Below are 24,400 nucleotides of genomic sequence, written 5' to 3' on the forward strand. Positions count from 1 at the left end.
GTGATGTTCGATGACCTTATGTTCTACCAACACAACCGTTATAATATCAAAAAGCTTGCAAGGGCAAACTTATGTAATGCTGTCCAATACCTTGAATACCATTAATGCAATTTTACTGCACCCGATGCACGAATTTCAACTTTTAATGAAAATTTGCCTATTTGGCAATTTAAAGAGATGCAAAAGATACCAAAGCTCTAATCAAACTCATCAGTCGAAAACGAACTGACAATGCTATAAACGAAAAACGACCAAAAGACAAACAATAGTATACAAAAAACGACATAGAAAACTATAGACTAAAAACACGAACTCCACCAAAAACAAGTGGTGATCTCAGTTGCTCCGGAAGTGGATCGAAGGAGATCGTACTCCCGAAGTGGTAATTTTGTGGTGCTCATGTAAGTACAAACCCGATGATAAGTCTAATATGGTTGGTAACATTCGAGGAAAAGAGGACGATGGTGTTCCGACAATGGGAACATATCTGTCGTCATTTGTGAATTAGATATTTCATAACGAACAACCAACTAAACATGGCGTCCGTATAACTTTCGAAATGATGATTTTAATTTCACCATTTTGAACTCATGGTTTAAAAGCTTTCATATAGGCAGCAACCCTCTATCAAGAAAATCATGATAGGAAATATAAGCTCCGAAATTTCGTATCAACTTGGATATTAAGTTGATATAATAAATATATGTTATAAAGATATTAATTTGATAGTAAGCAGCAATTTTGAGTTTAATAACGAGTTTAGTAACCACAGACGTGGTATATGTAACTAAAACAGAAAAGGGTAACTGTTCTTAATAGTAAAAATATACTTACATGCAAACAGTTTAACTGTTATTTTTCCAAATTTGCTGTCAGGAGCCAGTAATTCAGTGGTTGTCGTTGGAACTGTCTGTTATATTTGTATTTCGTTTACTGTTTTAAGCTTAAATCATGCCGTTGGTTTTTCTCTTTTGAATTGTTGAATCCACCATTTTCGGCATAAGGAAATACCTGTACTAAGTCGGGAATATGACAGTTGTTTGATGTGTTTGAGCTTTTGATGTTGTCATTTGATAAGGGACTTTCCGTTTTGAATTTTTCGGGGAGTTTTGTATTTTTGTTATTTTACCTTTTAATTATACAGAGCTTTTTATAGATTACTATACGGTATTAGATTGCTTATTGTCGATTTCAACATAGAAGTTTGGACTTCTAGGCAGGGATTTTGTTTATATTTTCAAAAACCTCCACATCTTTGACACTTATTTACTTTCAACATAGTTGTATTGAACAGATAAACTTTTAGTTTTTCCTTTCGCATGAAGTATCTTTTTTTTTGTGTTTGTATCGGACATTATTGTGCATGCTTTCATTTATGCTTTCTTGAAAGGATATTTTTATGATGAGTCAGTCGACTTTTTTCAAGATATGAATAAAATCCATTTTTATATATATAAAAACAATTATACAAAGATATGGCTAACTTGCATAACATTTTCTTAACCTAGGAGATTTAATCTTTTGAGGGTCGTAGATAATAGTAAACCATACCATGTGTACACCCAATTTATATTCGTTCTTCATAATCACCTTGGACTAAAATATGAATCAGTATCAGAAGATAAAGAACGAAAAGGTTTATATAGAAAAGCCAAAATCATCTTTGGTCAGCATTACATTTTTACTAAATTATCAACATATTTCTAGCCTTAGTTTTTCCCTTCTCGAAACACTTAAAGAGAAATTCTGATGAATATGCGATCATTTGAATGCAAGGCTAAGTAAATTAGTAAGCATGTAAGTCCCGAAGCATTGACTGCTGATCTGACGATCTCACATCGCAATCCCGTAATTTTTATTTTTCGATTGTGACCTCACAGATTTAGACTTCTTAACGACTTTGTTCTGACCATGAATAATACATGTAATATGACGGATGCCACTTGTGAAGAAACATTTGCTCACCCTTCAGGATCACATGAGATCACCCCTGTTTGGCTGTTTCTTAGTCTTTTCTTTTCTATATGCTGGTAGTATAAAAATAGGAAAATGTAGAATGTTTACCAATGAGACAACTATCCACAAGAGTCTTAATGACGTGAATATAACCAACTGTAGGTCACTGCATGATCTTCAAAAAATATAAAATACGTACCTTATAAAAGGCACCGACAAGAAAAAATGTGAAACAGTTCAAACGTGTCAACCAAGCCAGATTTATAGCAAAACTATTAACACACCCCGTATAATGAGGAATGGGTTTTATATAAATTCATAAAATAATAGGTTTGAGTTTTGTATTTTGTTGTTGAATAGAACATGCAGGGTACAACGTGTGCCTGTCTACCTACTTTAACGTTTTTACTTTTGTAATGAACAACACTTTATGAATTTCATGCGTCCGAAGCGCTTTTCTTGATTGTTTTGCTTTCACCAGGAACACTCAAAGCCGAATATTTGAAAACCAAAAGTGTATTTAATACACACTCATTTCAAGTTGTACAAGAACATGATTGTTTACGAAATGTTAAATAGTTAGCACCTCTATATTCAACGACCAGGGCCTCATGTTTGTCTAAATACAGTTTGTGTAATATTGTGGACGATTACAGTGTCAACGCCAGGTCAAACATGATATTGTCGGATCAAACATTATGACCTGAGACTCTTTCATAATTCGAAGTCAACTGACTTTGTTAATCATACAAAACTGTTACGGTTGCAACTGCCTCGAGCAAGGTGATCTTGAACAACTTTGCTGTTCTGTTAAAGTTCTTTTTAGATGTGATGACTGAATATGTTTTATTCATATTGCTTCAAAATCATTTATACTTCGGGTTTTCACCGCAACTGATGAGGGTTATTCAAGAAAAACGTGTCGTACGCATTAAAAATTGGGCTGGTATGTAGACATTATGAATATTAGACTGCAACAATGAAAATGTTAGATGTCATGAAGGTGAGATACATGTATATTCAGAAAGCTGAGAAGAATGATATAGATGCAGGTATATAAAGTCCAAATATATACTTTATCGTATATAAAAATTCTTACAAATATAACCTTTACCACTTATACAAAAAACAATCATTGAAATTAAACATACATTTTATTACACTAACTTGTATTTACATTTTCATGACTAGAATGTACATTTTTACTTTGTGGCATTACTTTGACTACAGAGTATTCTATAATATTTTGTTGAGGTGCTAGGGTGACTATCGATTACCTATACACAATGGCTATCAGCTGACCTATGTTGACAAAGTGTCATAAAACCACTGGTAGTTAAACACGGTTACACCGCCACCTACCATAGGAAGTGACCAGGAAAAAAACTCGTATTACCAATGCTCCAGCTATAAGTGCCCCACCTGTTGGCAGGTGTAGGCCTCCCCTCTAAAAGATGAGGTGGAGGAGGTCCCAGAGTTACCCATCTGTGGACCCAACCGTTACCACTCACCACATTTTCCAAACCTGCAAATTGTAGACCTTGTCAGGCCCAGAACAAGGACCGAGTGAAATAATCCCCCAATCACTACCAGTCTCCCTGGACCGCCACATGAGAGCCCAAGTCAGCTACCAAATGGTCTGGCTTAGGTTCTCACTTCCACAAAATTTTAATTGTGGAAAAGTTGATTGTGTTGTGCTTAGAAAAGACTCAACCCTTGTGTATTATTTAAGAAAACCTGATTTCCAGTTTGTGATAAATGTGTTCCATCTGTTCTGTATAAAGACACTTCCCTTGCCCTAATGTTCTCATGTAAAATAGCTTTCTCCCCATTTTCTATCACAAAGTTTTTGACCACTGAATTAACTCTTTTTCTCTTCTGTTCAATTATTGGACCAGCATTTCAAGGTGCAAAATGCCAGTATCTGCGCTGTAGCATTGAAGACCAGATTATAATAATATTTTTGAATAAAACCTGGTAACGTAGGATAGAACATTTTACATTTTCAATCAAACCCTTCCTTGTCAATTCTACATCTGTCAATTCATTAGTTCCACAGTGAATAATCATGAAATTAGGAGAAGGTAAAAATTTCTTTTCGCATCCAGTAGGGAGTCCAAATTTTTTAACTGTAAACCAGGTTGACCAAACCAGTATGTTGTGACTCCTTTGGACTCCAGTCCAAGGTTGGTCCTACCATACTTCTTTGCCTCTTTATTGGCCCAATGAACAAGGGAACTTCCAACAATCCATAAAATCTTGGGACCTGTGAAAACTTGTAGTTTGTTACCCTTTTTGTAACTAGAAAATTTGCAACCTGATATAGCGAGAATAAGCATGCGATTTCCATCTGCCTAATTTCATAATTACCTCCTCTGACACCCCCTGCCTGGCCAGTCCAGTGGCACCCCTAATTCTAAAACTATGTGACCTAAATGACCTTTACTGATATGAAGGAAATTTAAAGCCTTTTTCAGTATACTGCTGAATTGGTATCTAGTTAGAGGCATACCATTATAATGTATAAAAAAATCTTTATTGTTACAGGTAGTACCCTTAAGTAGTCGTTAGTGAGTCGTAGCGGACAGTAGGTTTGTCTGTTCCCGGGTATCAATAAAGTAACGGACTTTCCCTTTTGGTCAGTTTTTTACCATCTTACTCTCAGCTCCAGGATTTTTTTCTTTACTAAAATATCAGCAATTGTTAAGTTGGGGCCATTTATAACAGACTTATTTTTGAAGTAGTGATTTCCCCCACCCTAAGCAAACTAAAGAAGGCAACTGAAAAAACTGCTGAAAATAAAGCAGATTCGTATTTATTCTTACATACTTTATCTAAACAACTTATCATATCGGATAACAATTGCACTGTGATTGGTGCTCTAATGTCATTGCGTTTTCCTCCTTGAATTCTTTTTATTCCCTCTAATGCCTTGCCAATTATAAAGAATTTTGTAGTATCCTGTATGCCTTGTATTTTATGATGATATGAAACTCCTGAAATATAAGATGATATGGTACCCCCCTGAAAGACCTTTTACTGACAAAAAGCTATAAAATTTAGCAAATTATTGACTGGCACTGTCCATAGCTGTTTCAATTTTTAAGATGATCAAAAATTACAAAGTTTTGACAGAGCCAAATTGTATGATTTTTGTGTAATTTTTGGCACACCTTGGTTGACAATATAATCCGCCACCTGACTTAAATGTTCTAGATCTGTATTGGATTTTTGGTTGGCCACTGGTCTGTTTCTGGAGCTAGGCAATTGAACTTTCCCCACTGAGAACGAAAAAGACAATCAGCAATTTGGTTTTGTTTTGAAGGGATATAAATTGCCTTAACTGACGTATTATTTTTTAAGGTCATTAAAACAATTTGTTATAACTCTACTTGATTTGCTAGTTTTCATATTGATGATTTAAACAACCGCCTGATTATCAACATATCAAAAAAATTGAAACTTTTTTGTTAACAAAATATGATTCCCAGGATATAAGTGCTGCTACAACTGGAAACAACTCTAACAGTGTCATATCCCTGGGTAATCCAGTTTCAACACAATGTTTTGGCAATATGCCTTGGGCCCACTGACCTGCGAAAAAGATTCCATACCCACCTTTGGACCCCCCTGCACTATCCGTGAACAACTCAATTTTTTCGTTTGAAACCCATACATTGTCGGTTATAAAAGTGACATCATTGTATTGTTTTAAAAAGTCTAACCAAACTTCTAAATCAGCTTTCATCTGCTTGTTTACTCTAATTATGTAATATGATTTCCTTACCCCCATTGTTGAATTGATGAGTCTGCGGCACAAGGTGCGGCCTGGTGCAACCACCTTGCAAGCAAAATTCAGGAGCCCAAGAAAAGATTGCATGTCCTTTAGAGTAGTTTTAGAACTGTCTTAGGTATCTCTGATTTTTTTTGTGTGAGTTTGACAATTTATTCATTTGGAAGCCTCATGATTAAATTTTGCGTATCAAATTCTATACCCCAAAAAAGTGAATATTGTAGTAGGCAAAGTAGTCTTGTCACTAGCAAGAGGAATACCTATTTTATCGCATACCTCTTGAAATATCTTCAAAGTATTGCCAATTTCTGATGTTTCGCTCGACTAGACAAAAAGAAAATCATCTAAATAATGGAGTATATTATCATTCCACTTTTTTGCTGTATCATCCAATGCAAAACCTTTGCAAATTTCTCCTAAAGGGCGCAACTGATTGAAGCTCCCATTGGAAGCATTTTATTAAGATAATATTCACCCTGACATTTTATCCCCAACAAGTCAAAATCCTGCAGGGCAATAGGCAATAAGCAAAAAGCAGCCTTTACATCACACTGGCTTAAACGGGCAAATATTTTGTGTCTAGTAATCAAACATGCTGGTTCGTCCACTGAACTGTACTGCACTGAATTTTTATCAATTAAATCATTTATTGATTTATTCTCAGGATAGGATAAATGTTGAATAAGTCTAAAATCCCCATCCTTTTTTAGCATTAACCCCATTGGTGATACCTGAAATGTGGGAAAAGGCGGGAATCTGAAAGGACCAGCAATACAACCAAGTTTAACTTCCTTCATTAATTTTTCTTTAAAAATGTTGGGTAGCTGTATTGCACTTTTTAAATTGGAACGTTTCCTTGGTTCCCTGGAGCCAAAATATTTTAATGAAAAACCATATTTGAAACCAGATATAATTTCATGTGCTACATTTTAATGTGGATAAAATTCTAAATAATTTTCCAAGACAGATACTTTAACAAGAGTATTTCCTAATGAATAAAAATTAATACTTTTTGTTACTTCTTCCTTGTGCCCAGTTATTATATTAGGCCTTTCTGTGTTTTCCACTGCATATTTCACATACATGTTTAAACTTACAACGAGGGAAGTATGGACAGTCAGTACCATTATTGTAGTATTTACAGGACATATTTGTACTACCACTAGTTACCTGTGATTGCTGATTTGTTCTCGTGTAAGTGTTGGAAAGGATAGCTGCATTTGAATTATAATGACTTCGATTTTGTGTATTTGTGCTATAACCCTGTGGTTGCATTGAAGTCTTGTTTCGTACTGTTGGAGATGTGATGTTTAATAGCCAATATTCACCGTGTTTGTTTCCCCAAGATAAGTTTGGATTCTTTTCTATTTTTAGCCTAAATTGCTCGTCATAGGTGGCTCAGTTTTCTGACCTCGTTGCAGCTAATCTAATATCATGCATAAAGTTTAACAATTCCTTTGCCTGAGTTCTGTATTTCTCAATGTAAAACACTCATAAATACCATGAATGCTGAAGTTCATTCGTTTATTGACAAATCAAAACCCGACGATCTTTTTCAATGCAAATTTCCCCCTTTTTAATGTTAATCGCCCTCGTCAACATCCTCTATTTCTTTCTGTGTTCTCAAAAGAATATGTAGCTCAATAAACTTTCCCTCCCAAATCTTTTCCTTAATTTTAAAAGGCACGTGTTCCCCCACTGTGTCATGAATGCTAGCCTCTTGTGTCGGGGTGAAATCAATTGTATTATGTCCCATTTCAAAATTTGTGTGTGACGGGTCGTGCATAAAAGGGGGGAATGCCCGTGCATCCTCCTCCGACTCATTACCTGATAATACGTCAGCTTCTTCTTGTCCTTGTTTCCCCACGTGTTCCACCTCGGCCTCCTGTCTTTTCCTGTCCATTCTTTTACGGCCAACTTCGTTCTTCTTTTGTGTCATGTCCACGGTCCTAGCTCCTTGTCCATCTTCCCTGCTGGTCGTCTTCCTCTTCTTTCCAATGGCCCTTGATGGCGATCCCCTGGCATTACTTTTGTTTGGCATCTTTTAGTTTTAATTAAATAAACTATATCCTGCAGCACCTGCTTCGTTGTCAACACCAAATTAACAAGTGATAGACACGGGAATTCCAAAATTTAAATTCCATGTGAAAGCGCCACCCATGGCGATGCAATATATGGCAAAAATCTAAACAGTGCAACACACACACACAAATATTTGATTGAATTAAACAGATTATTGAAAATATAAAATTTTGCTAATCTCTATTATTGTATATAAAAATTCTTACAAATATAACAATTTCCATTTTTTTTAGAAATAAATGCATTTGGATATTTGACAGAAGCGTTTCTTCACAATTTTCTTTGATATTTACGAGTCCTTCAGCAACAATTCGTCAACTGTGCCCTATCCACATGTTCCTACAAACTAAAAAAAGTATTTTATATTCATATTGGCAGACAGTAATAAAACGGCAATGAGTCGGTTTATATACAATCAATTTCAATATAGATTTATTTATTTTTTGAATTTTGTTTATGTAATCAGTTTTATAAGGTTCGTGGATTTAAATGATAAACTGTAATTGTAAAGAAAAAAGGTCAAATGAGGTCAAATTTGGCTCCTTGATTAAATAAAAATAAATCAAAAAAAAATTAATGCTTTTAGTTTTTAAAAGGGCATTAACTGTCATATTCATGTTCACCGATTTGACTCATATTCTCACATTTGATTTATAACATACTTAAACGTATATCCAAATAATAAAACGTCAACAACTAATAATTTAGCGTATTTTAGTCTATACGCCATCTAATTAACCATCGAGAAGACCTCCGAAGACTGCCGACGGTCATATAACCCGATATAAACATAAACATAGGTATAAATAGATATCGAACTCGTGCAATTGGATTTTTCTAGATCTGTTTAATTTCATATTATAGGTTTAAAAAATATGTTAATAATCGATTTTAGCTGGATAAGAACGAGTTTTTGTAGATCAAATCAGTCAACCAAATGGTTTACCCTTGTTTCATTCCAATGTTGACATTCTTTTCTTTTTATAGCTGAACACGCTTATTTCATGCGTAAACCATCTAAAGCTTAGAGGTTTAATTGAAGTTCACATGAATACGGATTTAATGAGGTCGAATTATTCACTTGCAAGTGAATAATTCATTAGCGATTTTTCATTGCTTATTTTGATAAAACTGAACCAAACTGGCTGCTAAAAGCCAAATTATTATATCACTATTTCACTTTCAATAATGATTGAACATAAACAATCAGATTTCATTGTTTTCTATATCTTGTAGCTAATGCCCCTTTAATCTATCAAATAACATACTAGTAATTCACAAGTTCACAAGACATTAGTTTATTAGAAATCAGTATTTCGTTTTTTCATATGTTTAAATTTTGTCTTACGTATTTGAATAAGGCTTCCAGACTTCTTGCACGAAGAAAAATAATATATTAACTGCCACAATAGCCCTATTCTATTTTGATAAGCGACCCGTTTAGTTGTATTCCCTGTCCTAGGCCTTACATTCATTCTAACAATGTTTAAATGCAATATTTATGGTCATTCTAAAAATTCAAAATTATTTGGCTAAACATCTTAGTTTTTACATCCTTGTTCTTTTACCTTTTTGTGATTATTTGTCTCATTTAAAATCGTACAGCATCTCCTTACTTTCATATTATTAGAATAGAAAAGTAAGGAAGGTTTATGATGAACATGTTAACATTCAAGACAGTTATTTGCAAAAGGCCAATTGTTCCTACTGCAATCTATGGAGTAAACGTTACAGAGTTTTGAATTAGAAGGAAAATAGAATATGATAAAAAAAATTATGCCAACCTAAACAATCTTAAGGATTTTATTTTTCTCTCCCAAATAGTATATATCTACTTCATACGAACTGCCTCCGATGTCTTGTTGTAGGTTCATGCCCTCGTAAGTTATAAGTCTCACTTCGACCCTAAAATCTATCAAAACCAAAGACCTAAATGGTTATTAATGCGTCTCCAGTAAACATGTGATAGCAAGGAGTCGGGAAAATGTGTCAAGGTAGGGTAACTTGTCTTACTACGGACTGTTTCCCATTGAGCTAGTACATTGCAAAAGACTGAATAAGTCGTTCCAGTACATAGCAACGTATTTCAAAGTACCAGTTTCAAGTAATCGTATAAGATATCTGTCTGATTTGAATATATGTTGAACATCCATCAATCAACAGATAAACAGATTTTTTGGTCCTGTGTTTTGAACAGCAAATCTGCATTTCGATAGGAGTAGACTGTGTGTCTTCTCTCAGTCGGCTTGATTCTTTTTTTTATGAAAAGCGTACGGGATTTAAACTACGTCGATTGGAAAATTTTCGTTTTTATTTGTGACACAGATATTCCTTAACAATCAACCAACTCATCAATGTGTCCAGAATCCTTTAAAGGGATGACATCAACCTTACCATTTGGAACCTTTGTTTCAATAGCTTCATTAAAGGCAGCAATTCGCTATCAAGAAAATCGTGCTCGTAAAGGCAAACTCTGAAAATATCGTATCAACTAAGTGATATTTACTCCACATGTAGCACTTCCCGTACGTAGAAAAAGGAATGTTAACATTTGGAAAGCTGAAATCATCTCGTAAAGTTTGTTCTCGACCGATCCTCATCGCAAGCTGACTGAGAGAAAACACACAGTTTACTCCCATTTTCCTCTTTTCTCGAATATTGATTTTTAAAACCCTTTTACATGTATGCTGTCCACAAAAAGTGTTTATTGTATTTTTGTATTCAAAACAAAACTCGTTAAGCATGTTGGGAACAAAATTTTTTTTTTTTTTATTTTAAGAAAGAACGAAGTACAAAGTAAAATACAAGTTTTTATAACTATAAGGACACACGAGTGTAAAGAGTAAGAAGGACTGGTTTTTGCATCACACTCAGCAACTTAACTTGCTTCCTATAGCTATGACTGCATTTGGTTGGCTCGCTTTGAGTGCGTAATGTTATGAGTTCGATCGCCGGCCGGTTTAAACCAAAGACTTAACAATTAGTATTTGCTGCTCCTCTCTAAGCACGTGGTATTTAGAAGAAAGAACAAGTCCTGGTCAACCCAATTTCGAAATGGCGTGTTTGGGGATAGTGAAATGGCTTACTGCAGATGTTTACCTTGTGATCGAGATAATTCAAGCACGTTAAAAGTCCGGCTGAGTGTTTCTGTCTTTAACAAAGCAGGGTTCATATGCATATCATTTTAAACTCGATGATGATGATGATGATGATGATGATGATGATGATGATGATGATGATGATGATGATGATGATGATGATGATGATGATGATGATGATGATGATGATGATGATGATGATGATGATGATGATGATGATGATGATGATGATGATGATGATGATGATGATGATGATGATGATGATGATGATGATGATGATGATGATGATGATGATGATGATGATGATGATGATGATGATGATGATGATGATGATGATGATGATGATGATGAATCGTACTCATTTATCTATAACTTTGTCGTCTCTAGAAATAATATCGTAGACTACAGTACTTGTTTAGCGCCCAAATCTCATAAATCGATTAGAAAGACAGATCAGGTCACAAAAAAACTTAGGTAATCGCATTAACTCTTCAACACGTTAAGCGTATCATGATATGCATAATTCATCACCCGTCAAGAGAATTTTAGCACTTTTTCTGAACAATTCCTCTAGTTTTCAAAACCATTGAATGAGATTTAAAAACAGCCACGTAGGCAAACCTCTTTTCAATAGCCAAAATCCGTGTTGAATTTCATCTGTTTTTGGAATAGATAGCTCGTCATCAATTTTACTTTACTAAATCGCACAATGAAAAAATATACATTTGACATAACCGTACAGGTAATTTCCCCCAAAATAAAAATTACATTTAAAAAGTTATTAAAACATATCCTGTTTACAGTTGTTTTTTTATATTTTGATTTGATAAAAAAATGACAAATAAACATAAACATCCTTATACAACAACATCTCTCATATAGAATGAATAAATAATTACTTTATGAATAGAAAGCTTAAAAATTGCATTACTGATATTTTATACTGGTTTGTCAAGATGGAAGCGCGTATTGGACTACTTGTGTGTTGTTTCTGTGTGACAATTACCCTTTTCGAAGTAATAGGGAAAAGTGAGTTTGAAATTTAATGAACATTGTTTTTAAATGAATTGATCAGATTTGTCTATAAACATGTATTTCTTTAATTATATCATGCATTTTAATTTAGAATGGTATTGATGAATTTGCAGACGTCAATTATATAACATACTGCCAAGGATTTTTCTTTTCTTTTTATCTGCAAACTAAACTAAGCATTTATATTTTAGAGGGAATTTAACTGATCATCGGCCTAGTTAGTTGAACTGACAAGCTAGCAATGTCATTTGTATTTTTTGAAAAGCACGAATGGTGTCATGTTAAATGTCATTTCTCACTACATAAAGCATATCCCAAAACTACGAAATATTTCTTGGGGTTAATGATGTCACGAACATTGTTGGGTCCTTAATACGCAAATGCACATATACGACATACAATCACTTCCAACTAATAACAAATAACTTCGCTTTGTTAACATTTATGCCATTAGATATGCCGAGGTTAATTAAGAGTTTCTATTTTGTCTTTGATTATTAAAGGTTTACTTTAGAAATGATTTCTTGTAATACACATTACTTGATTTTATTTTGTAAATCATTGTTTAGAATACCTTAAGAAATGGAATTTAACAAAATGATTTAAATTTAACAGTATAAGAATGTATCTTGTTATTTTGCTACAGCAATTGTGTTGTTAATACAATATAGATTAATCAATCTGCTTTAAAAATGTGTACAAATCGCAGGAACAAAGTAACGTCCGTGGGACAGCAGCGTGTCACAATAGAATTTATATTTTGATATCATTAATTTCAACTGGTAATTTGAGCTGTATGATGATTATTTTTTGTATAACATGACATGGTTGTTAGGAATTTAGTAATATTGATATATTTCGTGTTGCTCAGTCTTCAGTTTTCAATATAGTGTTAATATAACTTGTGGACTTTGTTTGTCTTTTCGTCATCTTTCTATTGTGTCTTTTTTTTTTTGTAACTGTTTTGTCAGTTTCTCATCGACTTATGAGTTGGCGTCACCTTGGTATTCACAATTTGTCAGTGTTATTTTTTAAGTATTAATTATAGAATACTTAGTATTCTCTACTAGTGTAATTTGTGTGAATGTGTTCATGTGAATCTTCACTTTTTTCGGTTGTTTATATTTTTTTGGCTTTTTGATGTTATAGACTAGAATGGAATAGAAAATTTTTAAATTCTCGAATTACAGGACCCATAAAAGGCATGAAAAAATAAAATAGAATAGAATAGAATAGAAAAGAAAATTTTTAATTTCCCGAATTAAAATCAGTTACAATTGATTGACATAATTGATAATCACAACAATAAACATCACAGTGTACATGTATATCTAGTATATCAGCACTGGTCAGAATAAGATCCATCAACCATATAAATTATGAATGCACAATAAAATAATAAAATTACATTATTTGCATTCGTTATACAATTATTTACTAGTATTACTATTCAGACCTGATCTCCTTAATTCAAAACACTGGCCAATATAACAGCCCATTTTTTTCCATAAGATATACATGTTCTTGCCTCAAGATCCATTATAATTTGTCATATGTGCATATACTTTCGGCGCTAAATAAATCGATAGTTCACATTCTATGACATTTTTTTTCAGCCGAAGCAACAGTGACAAAGAAGGTAAACGTACTGATATTTTAATATTATTACATTTGATTAAAAACCCATGTTAATTATTAATTTTCCAATATATTAATAAATGAGGTCGCCCTTTGAAAAACAGACTTTTTAACTGCCACCGAAAAAAAACAGATATCATGTTCAATTATAATACCAGAATTAGTAACCAAAATGATGACCTATGATATCAAGACTAATAGAAATGCCATTCAAATTTAATAATCCATATTTCATGTCTTGTCTAAAATCTCCCAAAATACAACAGAAAAATCCAAAAATATAGGAATGAATGAATGGAGAAAAGAGGCCAAGGATACCAAAGCCACATTCAAATTCATAAGTTGAAAATGAATTTACAACGCCATGGCTAAAAATGAAAAAGACAAACAGACAAAGAACAGTACACAAAACACAACATAGAAAACCACTGACTGAGAGATAAGGACTTTACGTCAACGAGACAGCAACCCAATAAAAATAGCCAATATACATTTAATTAGAGGACAGTCTTCAAAACAATTGTTTATAGAATATATCAAGAGCAAATATGACTAATTTGACTAATTATAATACTTTTGATTTTCTCAAAAACATTATACAAACTATTTGGAAAGTATACAAAACGAAACAATCACTGAATACGTAACTGGTTTGCTATATTGAGTGATGTCAAACATTTAAGATATTTTTTGGTCCTCGGTGCTCTTCAGCTTTGTACTTGTTTTGGCTTTCAAACTTTTTTCATCTTAGCGTCACTGGTTAGTCTTGTGTGGACGAGACGCACGTCTGACGTATTAAATTTTAAACCTAGTACCTTTTGTTAGCTATTATTCGTGTGTTTCTTTGTCCTATATGTTCTCCCATTTATTTGTATTGTAGTCATGTCATGTAATGTTGTCATATTAATGTTATATTTAACATTGCCATAAAAGCGGGAGGTTTGGCATGCCACAAAACCAGGTTCAACCCACCATTTTATTCTTAAAATGTCCTGTACCAAGTCAGGAAAATGGCCATTGTTACATTATAGTTCGTTTCTCTGTGTGTTACATTTTAATGTTGTGTTTTTGTTGTGTCGTTGTTCTCCTCTTATATTTGATGCGTTTCCCTTAGTTTTAGTTTGTAACCCGGATTTGTTTTTATCTCTATCGATTTATGAGTTTCGAACAGCGGTATACTACTGTTGCTTTTATTTTTTACATAATTAATCGAATATTTTTAAGGTTTTGTGATTCGTTAAATTTTGATCACATGTTCATTTGTATTTGCTCAGTTTGCATGCCAATACTGTTGTGTTCAGCTTTTCGTAGGTCAAAACTGCATATTAGCATGTTACTAAAATACATTCTACAAATCACCAATTTACATTGTTCATGCAATAGTTGTTGATTAATAATATATCAATTGTAGCCTTTGGTTGAGGTCAATACGATGTTATATCGACCTAGAGAAGCATATCGATCACTGACTTCGTCCTCAGTCAATATGCTTCCCTTTGGTCAATATTACCTCGTATCGACTTCATACAAAGGCTATACTTGTATAGTATTGTCATAAATTTCATAGTGGTACAGACACCTAAACGACATTTTGATTCTGATCAGATGACAATTCAATTTAATGATTATTTGAATACAATATATATCTAGCGTCCAAATTTTGTTGTTTGCCTTTAAATTATGTTTAATGAAAAAATAAAACGTTTCAGCCTATAGAATGCAATACTTCAAAAGAATGTGGATTTAACCAATGCTGTGCCAATGACAAAGTAAAAGGACGGAAAAAAAGATCCACGGGCTTTGCTGGGATTTGTAAACCATATGGCCAAAAGGAATCAGGTACATGGACAACGTTTCTTACGTTCTTTTGTAAACTAATGATGTATAATTGTAGTTGCTTCTTTGTCACAGTGCATGTTTAAAATCAGTTTCCTTCCTTTATGTCATTCCTAGTTTAATACTAAGTATTGTTAGTTTTATAAAAAAAAAAACTTAGTTCTAGATCTTATGTTTACCTTCAAACAGCTTGCAAGAACTGGTCATTGTTTCAAAGGATAAAAAGAACGATTCGACAACAACAAAAAAGCTTAATTTTGAAAACTAGTTATTGAAAGACATAAAATGTATGAAACATTAAGCACTCTTTCTCATTCTCTCTCTCTCTCTCTCTCTCTCTCTCTCTCTCTCTCTCTCTCTCTTCGGACTGTTCTAAAACGATGAAATCGTTTCTAAGGTTTTATTAATTAATTTGTATTCAATATAGAATAAGGAGATGTCCCAGAGACAAAATATTAAGCACATATAGCATATAGACACACTTAACCTTAACAATAAGCAAAAACCCTACCGTCTAGTCTGTTTTTCAAAAAAGGCCCAAACGAGATAAGATAGGAAATAATTGAAACCAGAAAACCAACGGCCTTATTTATGACAAATAAATAAATGAAAAACAAATATGCTGGATAGCACCAACTTTAGGACCAGCATATAAAAGATTGGGACAGGGTAAAAACATGTGTGTGAGCACTCGACCCTCCCTAACTTGGAACACTGGAACGGCATAATATAAGGACAAACTCTTAAAATTAGTTTGAAATTGCATAGTTTTCTCGTCTAAATTGTTTTACATTTGTCATTTCGGGGCCTTTATAGATTACTATGCGGTATTAATTTTGCTCATTGTTGAAGGCCGTAAGGTAACCTATATTTGTTAACTTTTACGTCATTTGGTCTCTTGTAGAGAATTGTTTCATTGGCAACCCTACCACATCTTATTTTTATATTAGAACCAATTATACAGCTAAAACTATCTAAGTTGCAACTAAACTTAGCATTTGTTTATCTTTAAAATATACACCCTTTACATTATTATTTTTAAACAATAGGTATATTCAGTTCATATAAAAAAAATCAAAAGTGAGACTCATGGTAGACAACTTTCCAAAATAAATCTACGTATTTTCATTTAAGGACGTTATATTTTGTAGAATGTGCAGTGAACAATCAAAATGCTAATGCAGTTGTGTTCCTTGGTTGGTGTCCATGTAGCAAACGATTTGATTGTGTTGGAACAGGGAGTATTGAACCACCGTTTGGTGAAAAAGGTTAGCAATTTTGTAACATGTTTCTATTGGAACAAGTTAATGTATGTTCCATTCGGTTAAAAAGGTGAGAGATTCTGTTTCTTTTGTTGTTTTTTTTTGTAGTATTTTGGACGATTGGAAGTTAGATGATTGGATTTTTACCTGAAAGCTGTCATCACTTTTCTGCTTTAACAATATATATATATGACGAGACCAAATCGGAAAAAAAACGTGAGACATCTTATGATTGCCAGTCATGATATACAGTCAAACCTGTTGACGTGACCACCTGTAGTAACAAAACCTTGTGTTATAAGACCATTAATTTTAGAACATGCATTGAAATACAACCTGTCTGATGAGACCAAGATTTTGCTCTCCGTTTAGTGGTCTCTTAATGTAGATTGTACTATGATTCGTTGTGATAAAAATTTGGCACTCTGGTACAAAGTTAAAATGACGTAATAAACTTGGAAATATGTGTATTTGTAAGTAAAAACACAATTAAGCGTAAACATATTCTTGTATATCAAACCAAATAGATGCAAAAGCCTCTATAAAACGATATATCTTAAATCTCCGTATTTTAACATGTTCCTGAATGTAGGTAGAAACGGTCAAATTCAGACACTTTTCGTCAGCATTTGTCCGTTTCATTTTCCTCAAAAAGTGTCCATACACTTAATCTCATTAAATTTAAATAGAGTGGCTTATTTAATCAGTGTATTGTTCTTGCTAATACTAATGCTTGCCGAACAAAAGCATCACAGAAACGACGAGAATATAATTAAAAGCACACAAGAACATAGGTTATTGTCAACGCAAAAAAATAACAAGATACTACACAGGCATTTCTTGGACCTTTGACGGATGCATTGATTGTACATTGACATGAATTTATAGTTATTTTAAAGAAGAAGAAAACAAGATTCGTAGTGAATATATCCAAAACAACATCTTGAAATCTTATTAAAATAGTGCATGGATTTATTCAACAAAATGGCCTGAATAACAAGTACGTATTCCACTGACCGTAAATTTAAGAAACTAATTTTCGTTTAATCGAACAACGGTCTTCATGCGATCTATTTCCACCAATTATATTGCAATATTGCAATAAGCTGTCCAAGGTCATGCTTACAACCCGACCGTATTTGTTTTCTTTTCTTTTATAGAGGTAGACCAATGTTACATTTCAGATAATGTACACAGACAACCAACGAACTTATTTGAATCAATCATATATACTATACAAACACTATAATAATAAGATTATGACAACCAGATGGCTATGTGTTTTTGTTTTGAACAGACACACTAAGAATAATTGTGGTTTTCATTACTTGAAATATATAGAAATTGAACTCAGATTATTATAATATTCAGTCAAAACCGACTCATTCATGATTGGCGTTTTTGTGGTCTATGCTATATTTCGTTGCAAAATATAGATTTTTTTTATTTTGTAGGGGTATGCAGATATAGATAAAAAAAAAAGAAGAAGGAGAATCGTTAACTTTATTTTCGAAATCGTCAATGTTAATGAAAATAGTATTTTTCAAATACTCATTACGTATTTTATTATTTCAAAATAAATTGTCTTGTATTCCTCCACATGTAGTACTACATGCTGTTAATACCATAATGTATCGTTTACCCCTACGTCTGTGGCACTTTGCTTAAATCTTTCTCCATCGATATCGATCTCAAAATTAAGGAAAAATAGTATCCCGCCTTTTACTGTCAAAATACTTGACTGTGAGTTAGCTTCAGTCTTTAAATGTGTAGTCAGTCTGACGAACCGGGATTTTTCAACGACGTTGTTACTTGACCCAAAGATATTATCCATACGTTTTTGTAACGTTAAGCTTCTACAATAGAGATAGAACAGAGTATATAAAAACTAAGCAATAGAGTAAAAAAAACACCGTGAAACTTCCTCGTAATTAATTAATGTCATATCATAGTCAAAACTGTTGAAGTAATATATCCTATCTGAATATTTCCAGAATTGTTCTTAAATTTCGACAAGAGATACCAAACAATCCTCTATTCATGATATGAAACCTTATCACAGACTATTTTATATAGGAATATGTAACGGGTATTGCTATTGGGGCTCTTTTCACAAAACATCTTACGACAAAAATTTATCGCAAGTTATACTGAAATATTCCGGACTTACGAGTATTTTTTCTCGTAAGAGTTTTTGTGAAATGAGTCACTGAGTTTACCCCCCGGAGGTGTTCAGGTCAGATTGCAATAAAAAATATTCTGTCAAAATTTTCTTATTATATGCTACTTCCGAGAAAAAACGGTTTTATATCGAAGGCTAGTGTGTTTTTTGTTGTGTACATGTATTTGGTGTTTCATTCCATAATATTTGCCTGTAAAAGTTTCAAAAAATATTTTCCCGGTTAATGGTTTTGACATCATGTTTATCAAATTTGTTCATACTTACATTTTTGTATTTTTCATAAGAAAAAATGACGTCATTGAATGTTTACGATTTCATCGCGGTAAAGTAAAACATTCAAATATCGTAAACAGAATATCAACAAATTGTAAAATCTGATAACTGTATGTTATAAATTAAGTATTTTTAAGTCACATGGCTGCATAGTTCTGAGTAGTTACTTGTATAAATCGTGTTCCGAAAAGAATAAAACATTTCCTAGCAAACACAGTCAGAACCTTTTTACTTGTCAGGTGGACAATAATAGTACTCCTCCATTTAATTAAATTGATGTATGAATGTTATTAGATATGATACCAAATCAAGTCTTGTTTTAACCTTAACACATTCTTAAAGTGGCCGTCTGAAACGTCAATAAGACCGAAACCAAAAACAAAAGACAAGCTTTAGCAAAACAAAATGCGGTCTTTCATCACATAGACTTGTGATCAGATCGCATATTAAATTCTAAATTGCCGCGAGTCTAGACCAGTTTGCAAATGAATTCAGCAGAAATTACCAAAACTCTGATAATATTACTAAATTCTGAACTGAGCAAAATAATGAAACATCGACTTATTAAAATACATTTTAACATTCAAATATTATTAACTACACCGTATGCTAGTGACCTAATACGATATATACGGGGTCAGTAAATTCCATATGGAGCGAGAGCGAGAGAAGCAATTGTATTGCTACTACGCGTATTTTGACAATTAATGTCTTTTCACATTTTTAGTGATGATGGAGGCCAAAATGGTTATATTTTAAATCCAAAACCTAATACAAACGTTGAAGAGCTAATAACCAAAAAGGACCAAAAGTATAGCCCAACATGGACACGAATCAAAGATATGTATAGAGAAATACATTTCATAATTTAAAAAAAAATGATTTCAGAAATCTAATAACAACTAATTTCAATAAATTAATATCTGAAAGTGCAGGCCAGTACCGAGGTATTGGATAAAACAGTATATACATATAGTTGATTGCAAATGTAAAAGAAATGCATTTTTATCAAATTAAAAATACCTGCAAGAATGCAAGATTCGATTATGGTCGTGGGTTCAATTTGCTGTTGGTTAACAAAATCAAACCAATGCATATTGAGAGTCTCTTGTGTTGGAGAGTTGCAGCTTTTAAGTTGGTTCGTTGTCAAGATGTTGAAACAGAAGTGTGGAATTTGAATCATTTGATATTCACGGAAAATGTATAGGTCATTTCTTTATTTACACAAATAACCGTGCAGACTATTAAACGGTAATGAGAGGTGACAATACAGATCAAAATAAAATATAGTAAACATATGCATTTAAACACTATTGCAGATTCAAACAAACTAGAAGTGTAACAATTTCTCGCCATGTTAAGGATTTTATTTGACAATTTTGCAAAGTTGTGCTGTAGACTGACTGAAATTGACAGGGATTTTTCTCTTAGTTCGTATATTCGAAGTTGATGTTGTCTTTAACATGACTTGACATAAATTGTAAGTAAGCTATATATGTGTCATCGTTTCGGGGGTTTCCCCAATCGCATGACTATCAATGCAATAACAGCTTTGATAAGAAAATGGAAAATTAACATATGTTTACTCCATTTGTAAAACCAGCCTCATTTTCCGTCTTTCATATCAAAACAATAGCTTTTATTTTTCTTGAATAATTATATTCTTCTTGGTTGTATAATATTTTTACAAACCATACTACAATCAATGTGTAGAAATTTTTGGGTTCTATTCATGATTTTAAACTTTTGAAATTTGATAAACCAGTTGAGAACTATTGAACCAAGGGTTCCAAGTGGTAAAGTTGAGGTTACCCCATTCGAAAGTTTTACGGATGTCATGCATGACGAGTTGCTTGACCATTATTGGCTTCATAAGTCACAGATGACCACGGATATGTTACAACTGTCGTAGCACAACCCTGTCCTCTGTTCCCGATTATGAAATCATCGCATATATAAGACTTGTCACCGAATTTGTACTTAGCATGAGTAACACTAGACAGGTGTTACTAGTGAATGAACTGCTTACTCTTCCAGATCTCCTGAGATCATCCCCAGTTTTTGACGGGGTTTCTGTTACTCAGACTAGTTTTCATGTTTGTCTTCGTTGTCTTTCGTTTTATATTCCATGACTTTGACAGTTGACCTTGGCTAATGAATTTGGTATTTCTTCCCTTTTAACTTGTCGGGGACCTAATTGTAATGTGTAAAATATAAAACCAATAATTTTCTGAAAACTGAAAATAAAATGATTAAAAACTAGAATTCTCTTTAAATGAATGCCATTGATTTATGTGTAAGTTTATGTCTATCAGACAGCTTACAACAAACGAAACGAACAATGTATCTTGGTATCGATTCTGTAAGGCTATTTTTCAATTTTTTATGTGTTTATCAACCAGATTCGTACTAATTTTGAAAAACCAAATTCAAATATTTGCATTGTCTTTCTCGATTTACATCAACACATCAAAACATTTGTTGCCTGTCCTTGTTAACAATGTTAAGTAAGTGAATAATCATCTTTTATGGATATCAGCCTGCTGCTCCTATATTCAAATGTGAATGTGCTCATCATTTTTTGAAAATGTGCTAAAAAGCTTCATAAACCTCTGTATTCAAGAAGACATATATAAAGGAATTTACGATACTGTTGATGATAATTGGCCATTAAACAATAGGACTTTCTGTTCAAGTAAAAAAAAATGAGAACAGAAACGGGGAATGTGTCGAAGAAACAATAACCCGACCAAAGAGCAGAAAACAGCCCAAGGCCACCAATGGGTCCTCAACACAGCGAACAAAAATCCCGCACACGAGGACGGGCTTCAGCTATCCCCTAAACAATAATGTATACTAGTTCGGTGAAAATGGACGTCACACTAAACTCAGAAACATATAGACGAGCCAAAATTTTTAAAAAGAGTCTGCCAAAAGTGTTATAATATAAATCTGCAGACGACTCCCGATCGAATGCTTGGCTCTTAATTTCATGTTGCTTATCTATTTTGAAAAAAAAACAATGGTTTCATCAAACATTTCGTCTTCTTATTTTTGCTTTTTTCCAATACAAGTCATTTGGTTATTCGATGTTGTGTTTACCTTAACTATTCTAATAGTGTCTTCATCAGCCAACTGCTCTACTGTATCAGCAGCTTTATGTAAATGGATCGGTTATTGCTTCTGGTAAGGTTAAATACGTTCAATCCTATTATCCCATATAGAATTAAAAGGGTAAGAACGACACAATATACAATTACTGCAAATACAATAGCATATGCATTACTGATCTGTAATAATTGGTATTTCTTAAAAGAGAGGCAAAAGATACTAAAGGGATATTCAAACTCATTAATCGAAAACAAACTGACAAGTTCATTGCAAAAAAAGAAACAAAAAACTACCAAAAGACTGAGTAACACGAAACCTACCAAAAACGGGGAGTAATAGGTGCTCTGGAAGGGTAAGCAGATCTTGCTTCAATTGTGGCACTTAAGCGATCGCTTTGCCTGCTTATCATATTGCTTTTCTTTTCATATTCATTTATACATTGTATAACTCAAACAGTAAATCAAAAATCATACTGAAAAAATTAAACAGAACTGTCATCATGCGTCGTTCCTGTAAACTACAAACTTCAAAGTCTGTCTATAGTGCGATACACAGCAAAGAAAGATATTGATGCGAAATATGGAGGAAAGATGAATGTACAATTACAAAGAAAAACGTTTTCGTATTGAAGCCCAAATAATAGTTGCTGACGAACATAAGACGGATCGCATAACGTCTAAAATAGTCAAAATTGAGATAATTAGTTATCAAAGGTACCAGGATTATAATTTAATACGCCAGACGCGCGTTTCGTCTACATAAGACTCATAAGTGACGCTCAGATCAAAATAGTTATAAAGCCAAACAAGTACAAAGTTGAAGAGCATTGAGGACCCAAAATTCCAAAACGTTGTGCAAAATACGGCTAAGGTAATCTATTCCTGAGATAAGAAAATCCTTAGTTTTTCGAAAAATGTAATGGTTTGTAACAGGAATTTTTTTTAAATGACCATATAACTGATATTCATGTCAACACCGAAGTGCTGACTACTGGGCAAGGTATGTTTCATCTGAGATTGTTTGCATCTGGTATCAATACACTACCAAGACCACAAAATTTACAATGATAGCAGTAATCCTATAAGTTTAAGATATCGCAATATGAGGTGTTTTATTTACATTTAGGATTAATCCACATGCAGTCTTCAAGAATGTTTCGGTCGTTCATACCGAATTAGACTTATAATCGGTTTTGTACTAACACGAGCAATACGACGGGTGCCACATGTAAAGCAGGATCTGCTTACCCTTTCGGAGCACCTGTGATCACCCCCAGTTTTGGTTGGGTTCGTTTCGATCAGTCTTTGGTTTTTCATGTTGTGTTTTGTGTGCTGTTGTCTGTCTATTTGTCATTGCGTTGTCAGCTTATTTTCGACTTATGAGTATCAATGTCCCTTCGATATCCATCGCCTCTCTTTTCTACAATTCATTTCGTATGTGCTATGTCTTGAAGAATTAAGCAAAGTACTATATTAATAATAACAACAAGCTTTTTTCTGTGTCAAAAAAAACCATTAATCTTAAATTGATTTTTACGCTGTTTAACAAGTGTTATTGCAAGTATATATATACATTTAGCTTAATATTATACTCAGTACTTATACTGATACTTTTTAACATAAACCGGCTAATAGTTCGTATATTTAACCAACACCACGAGTCGATAGGTATATTGTACTGTGACGGCATAATATTTCCAGAAAATAGGTTTGAATAGAATTTTTGAGGTTTTTACCCACTTTAAATGTGTCATTTTGTTTTATATATTCATTTGACTTAAGCATGCTGCGGTGTATAGATACAATATAAAATCTTGAGCATTAATAATTATGTTTTGCTAGTACATAATAAGTTTTGTTTTATAAATTTACGAAAATTATTTTCTCTTTAATTAATAAATATCGACTCCTTTCGGATATCTACAAAATAACATTAACCCATGTTTTGCAGATGATCGTCAAGTTGGTTACTTATTCCTTATTCTTTATTCGTTACTTATTCCTTATTCCCTATTCGTTACTTATTCCTTATTCCCTATTCGTTACTTATTCCTTATTCCTTATTTATTCCTCATTCCTTATTCCTTACCTATTCGTTACTTATTCCTTATTCCTTATTTATTCGTTATTTATTC

General features: G+C 33.0%; 1 protein-coding gene across 2 annotated transcripts in view; it reads left to right on the forward strand.

Annotated features, from left to right (window-relative positions):
• LOC127712657 (uncharacterized) overlaps positions 1–24,400 on the forward strand; it is a 58,340-nt gene that overhangs the window by 5,417 nt on the left and 28,523 nt on the right. The window contains exons 2-5 of one of the 2 annotated variants that reach the window (XM_052219228.1): positions 13,581–13,603; positions 15,312–15,441; positions 16,590–16,706; positions 18,155–18,301. In XM_052219228.1, the coding sequence (XP_052075188.1) occupies positions 13,581–13,603; positions 15,312–15,441; positions 16,590–16,706; positions 18,155–18,174 (290 nt within the window). In that variant the 3' untranslated portion in view covers positions 18,175–18,301. Of the gene's footprint in view, positions 1–13,580; positions 13,604–15,311; positions 15,442–16,589; positions 16,707–18,154; positions 18,302–24,400 lie in introns of those variants that run through there. The other variant, XM_052219229.1, reaches the window with a different exon arrangement.

The sequence above is a fragment of the Mytilus californianus genome, unplaced genomic scaffold (assembly GCF_021869535.1).
Source record: "Mytilus californianus isolate M0D057914Y unplaced genomic scaffold, xbMytCali1.0.p SCAF_8, whole genome shotgun sequence".
Classification (NCBI taxonomy): Eukaryota; Metazoa; Mollusca; class Bivalvia; order Mytilida; family Mytilidae; genus Mytilus; species Mytilus californianus.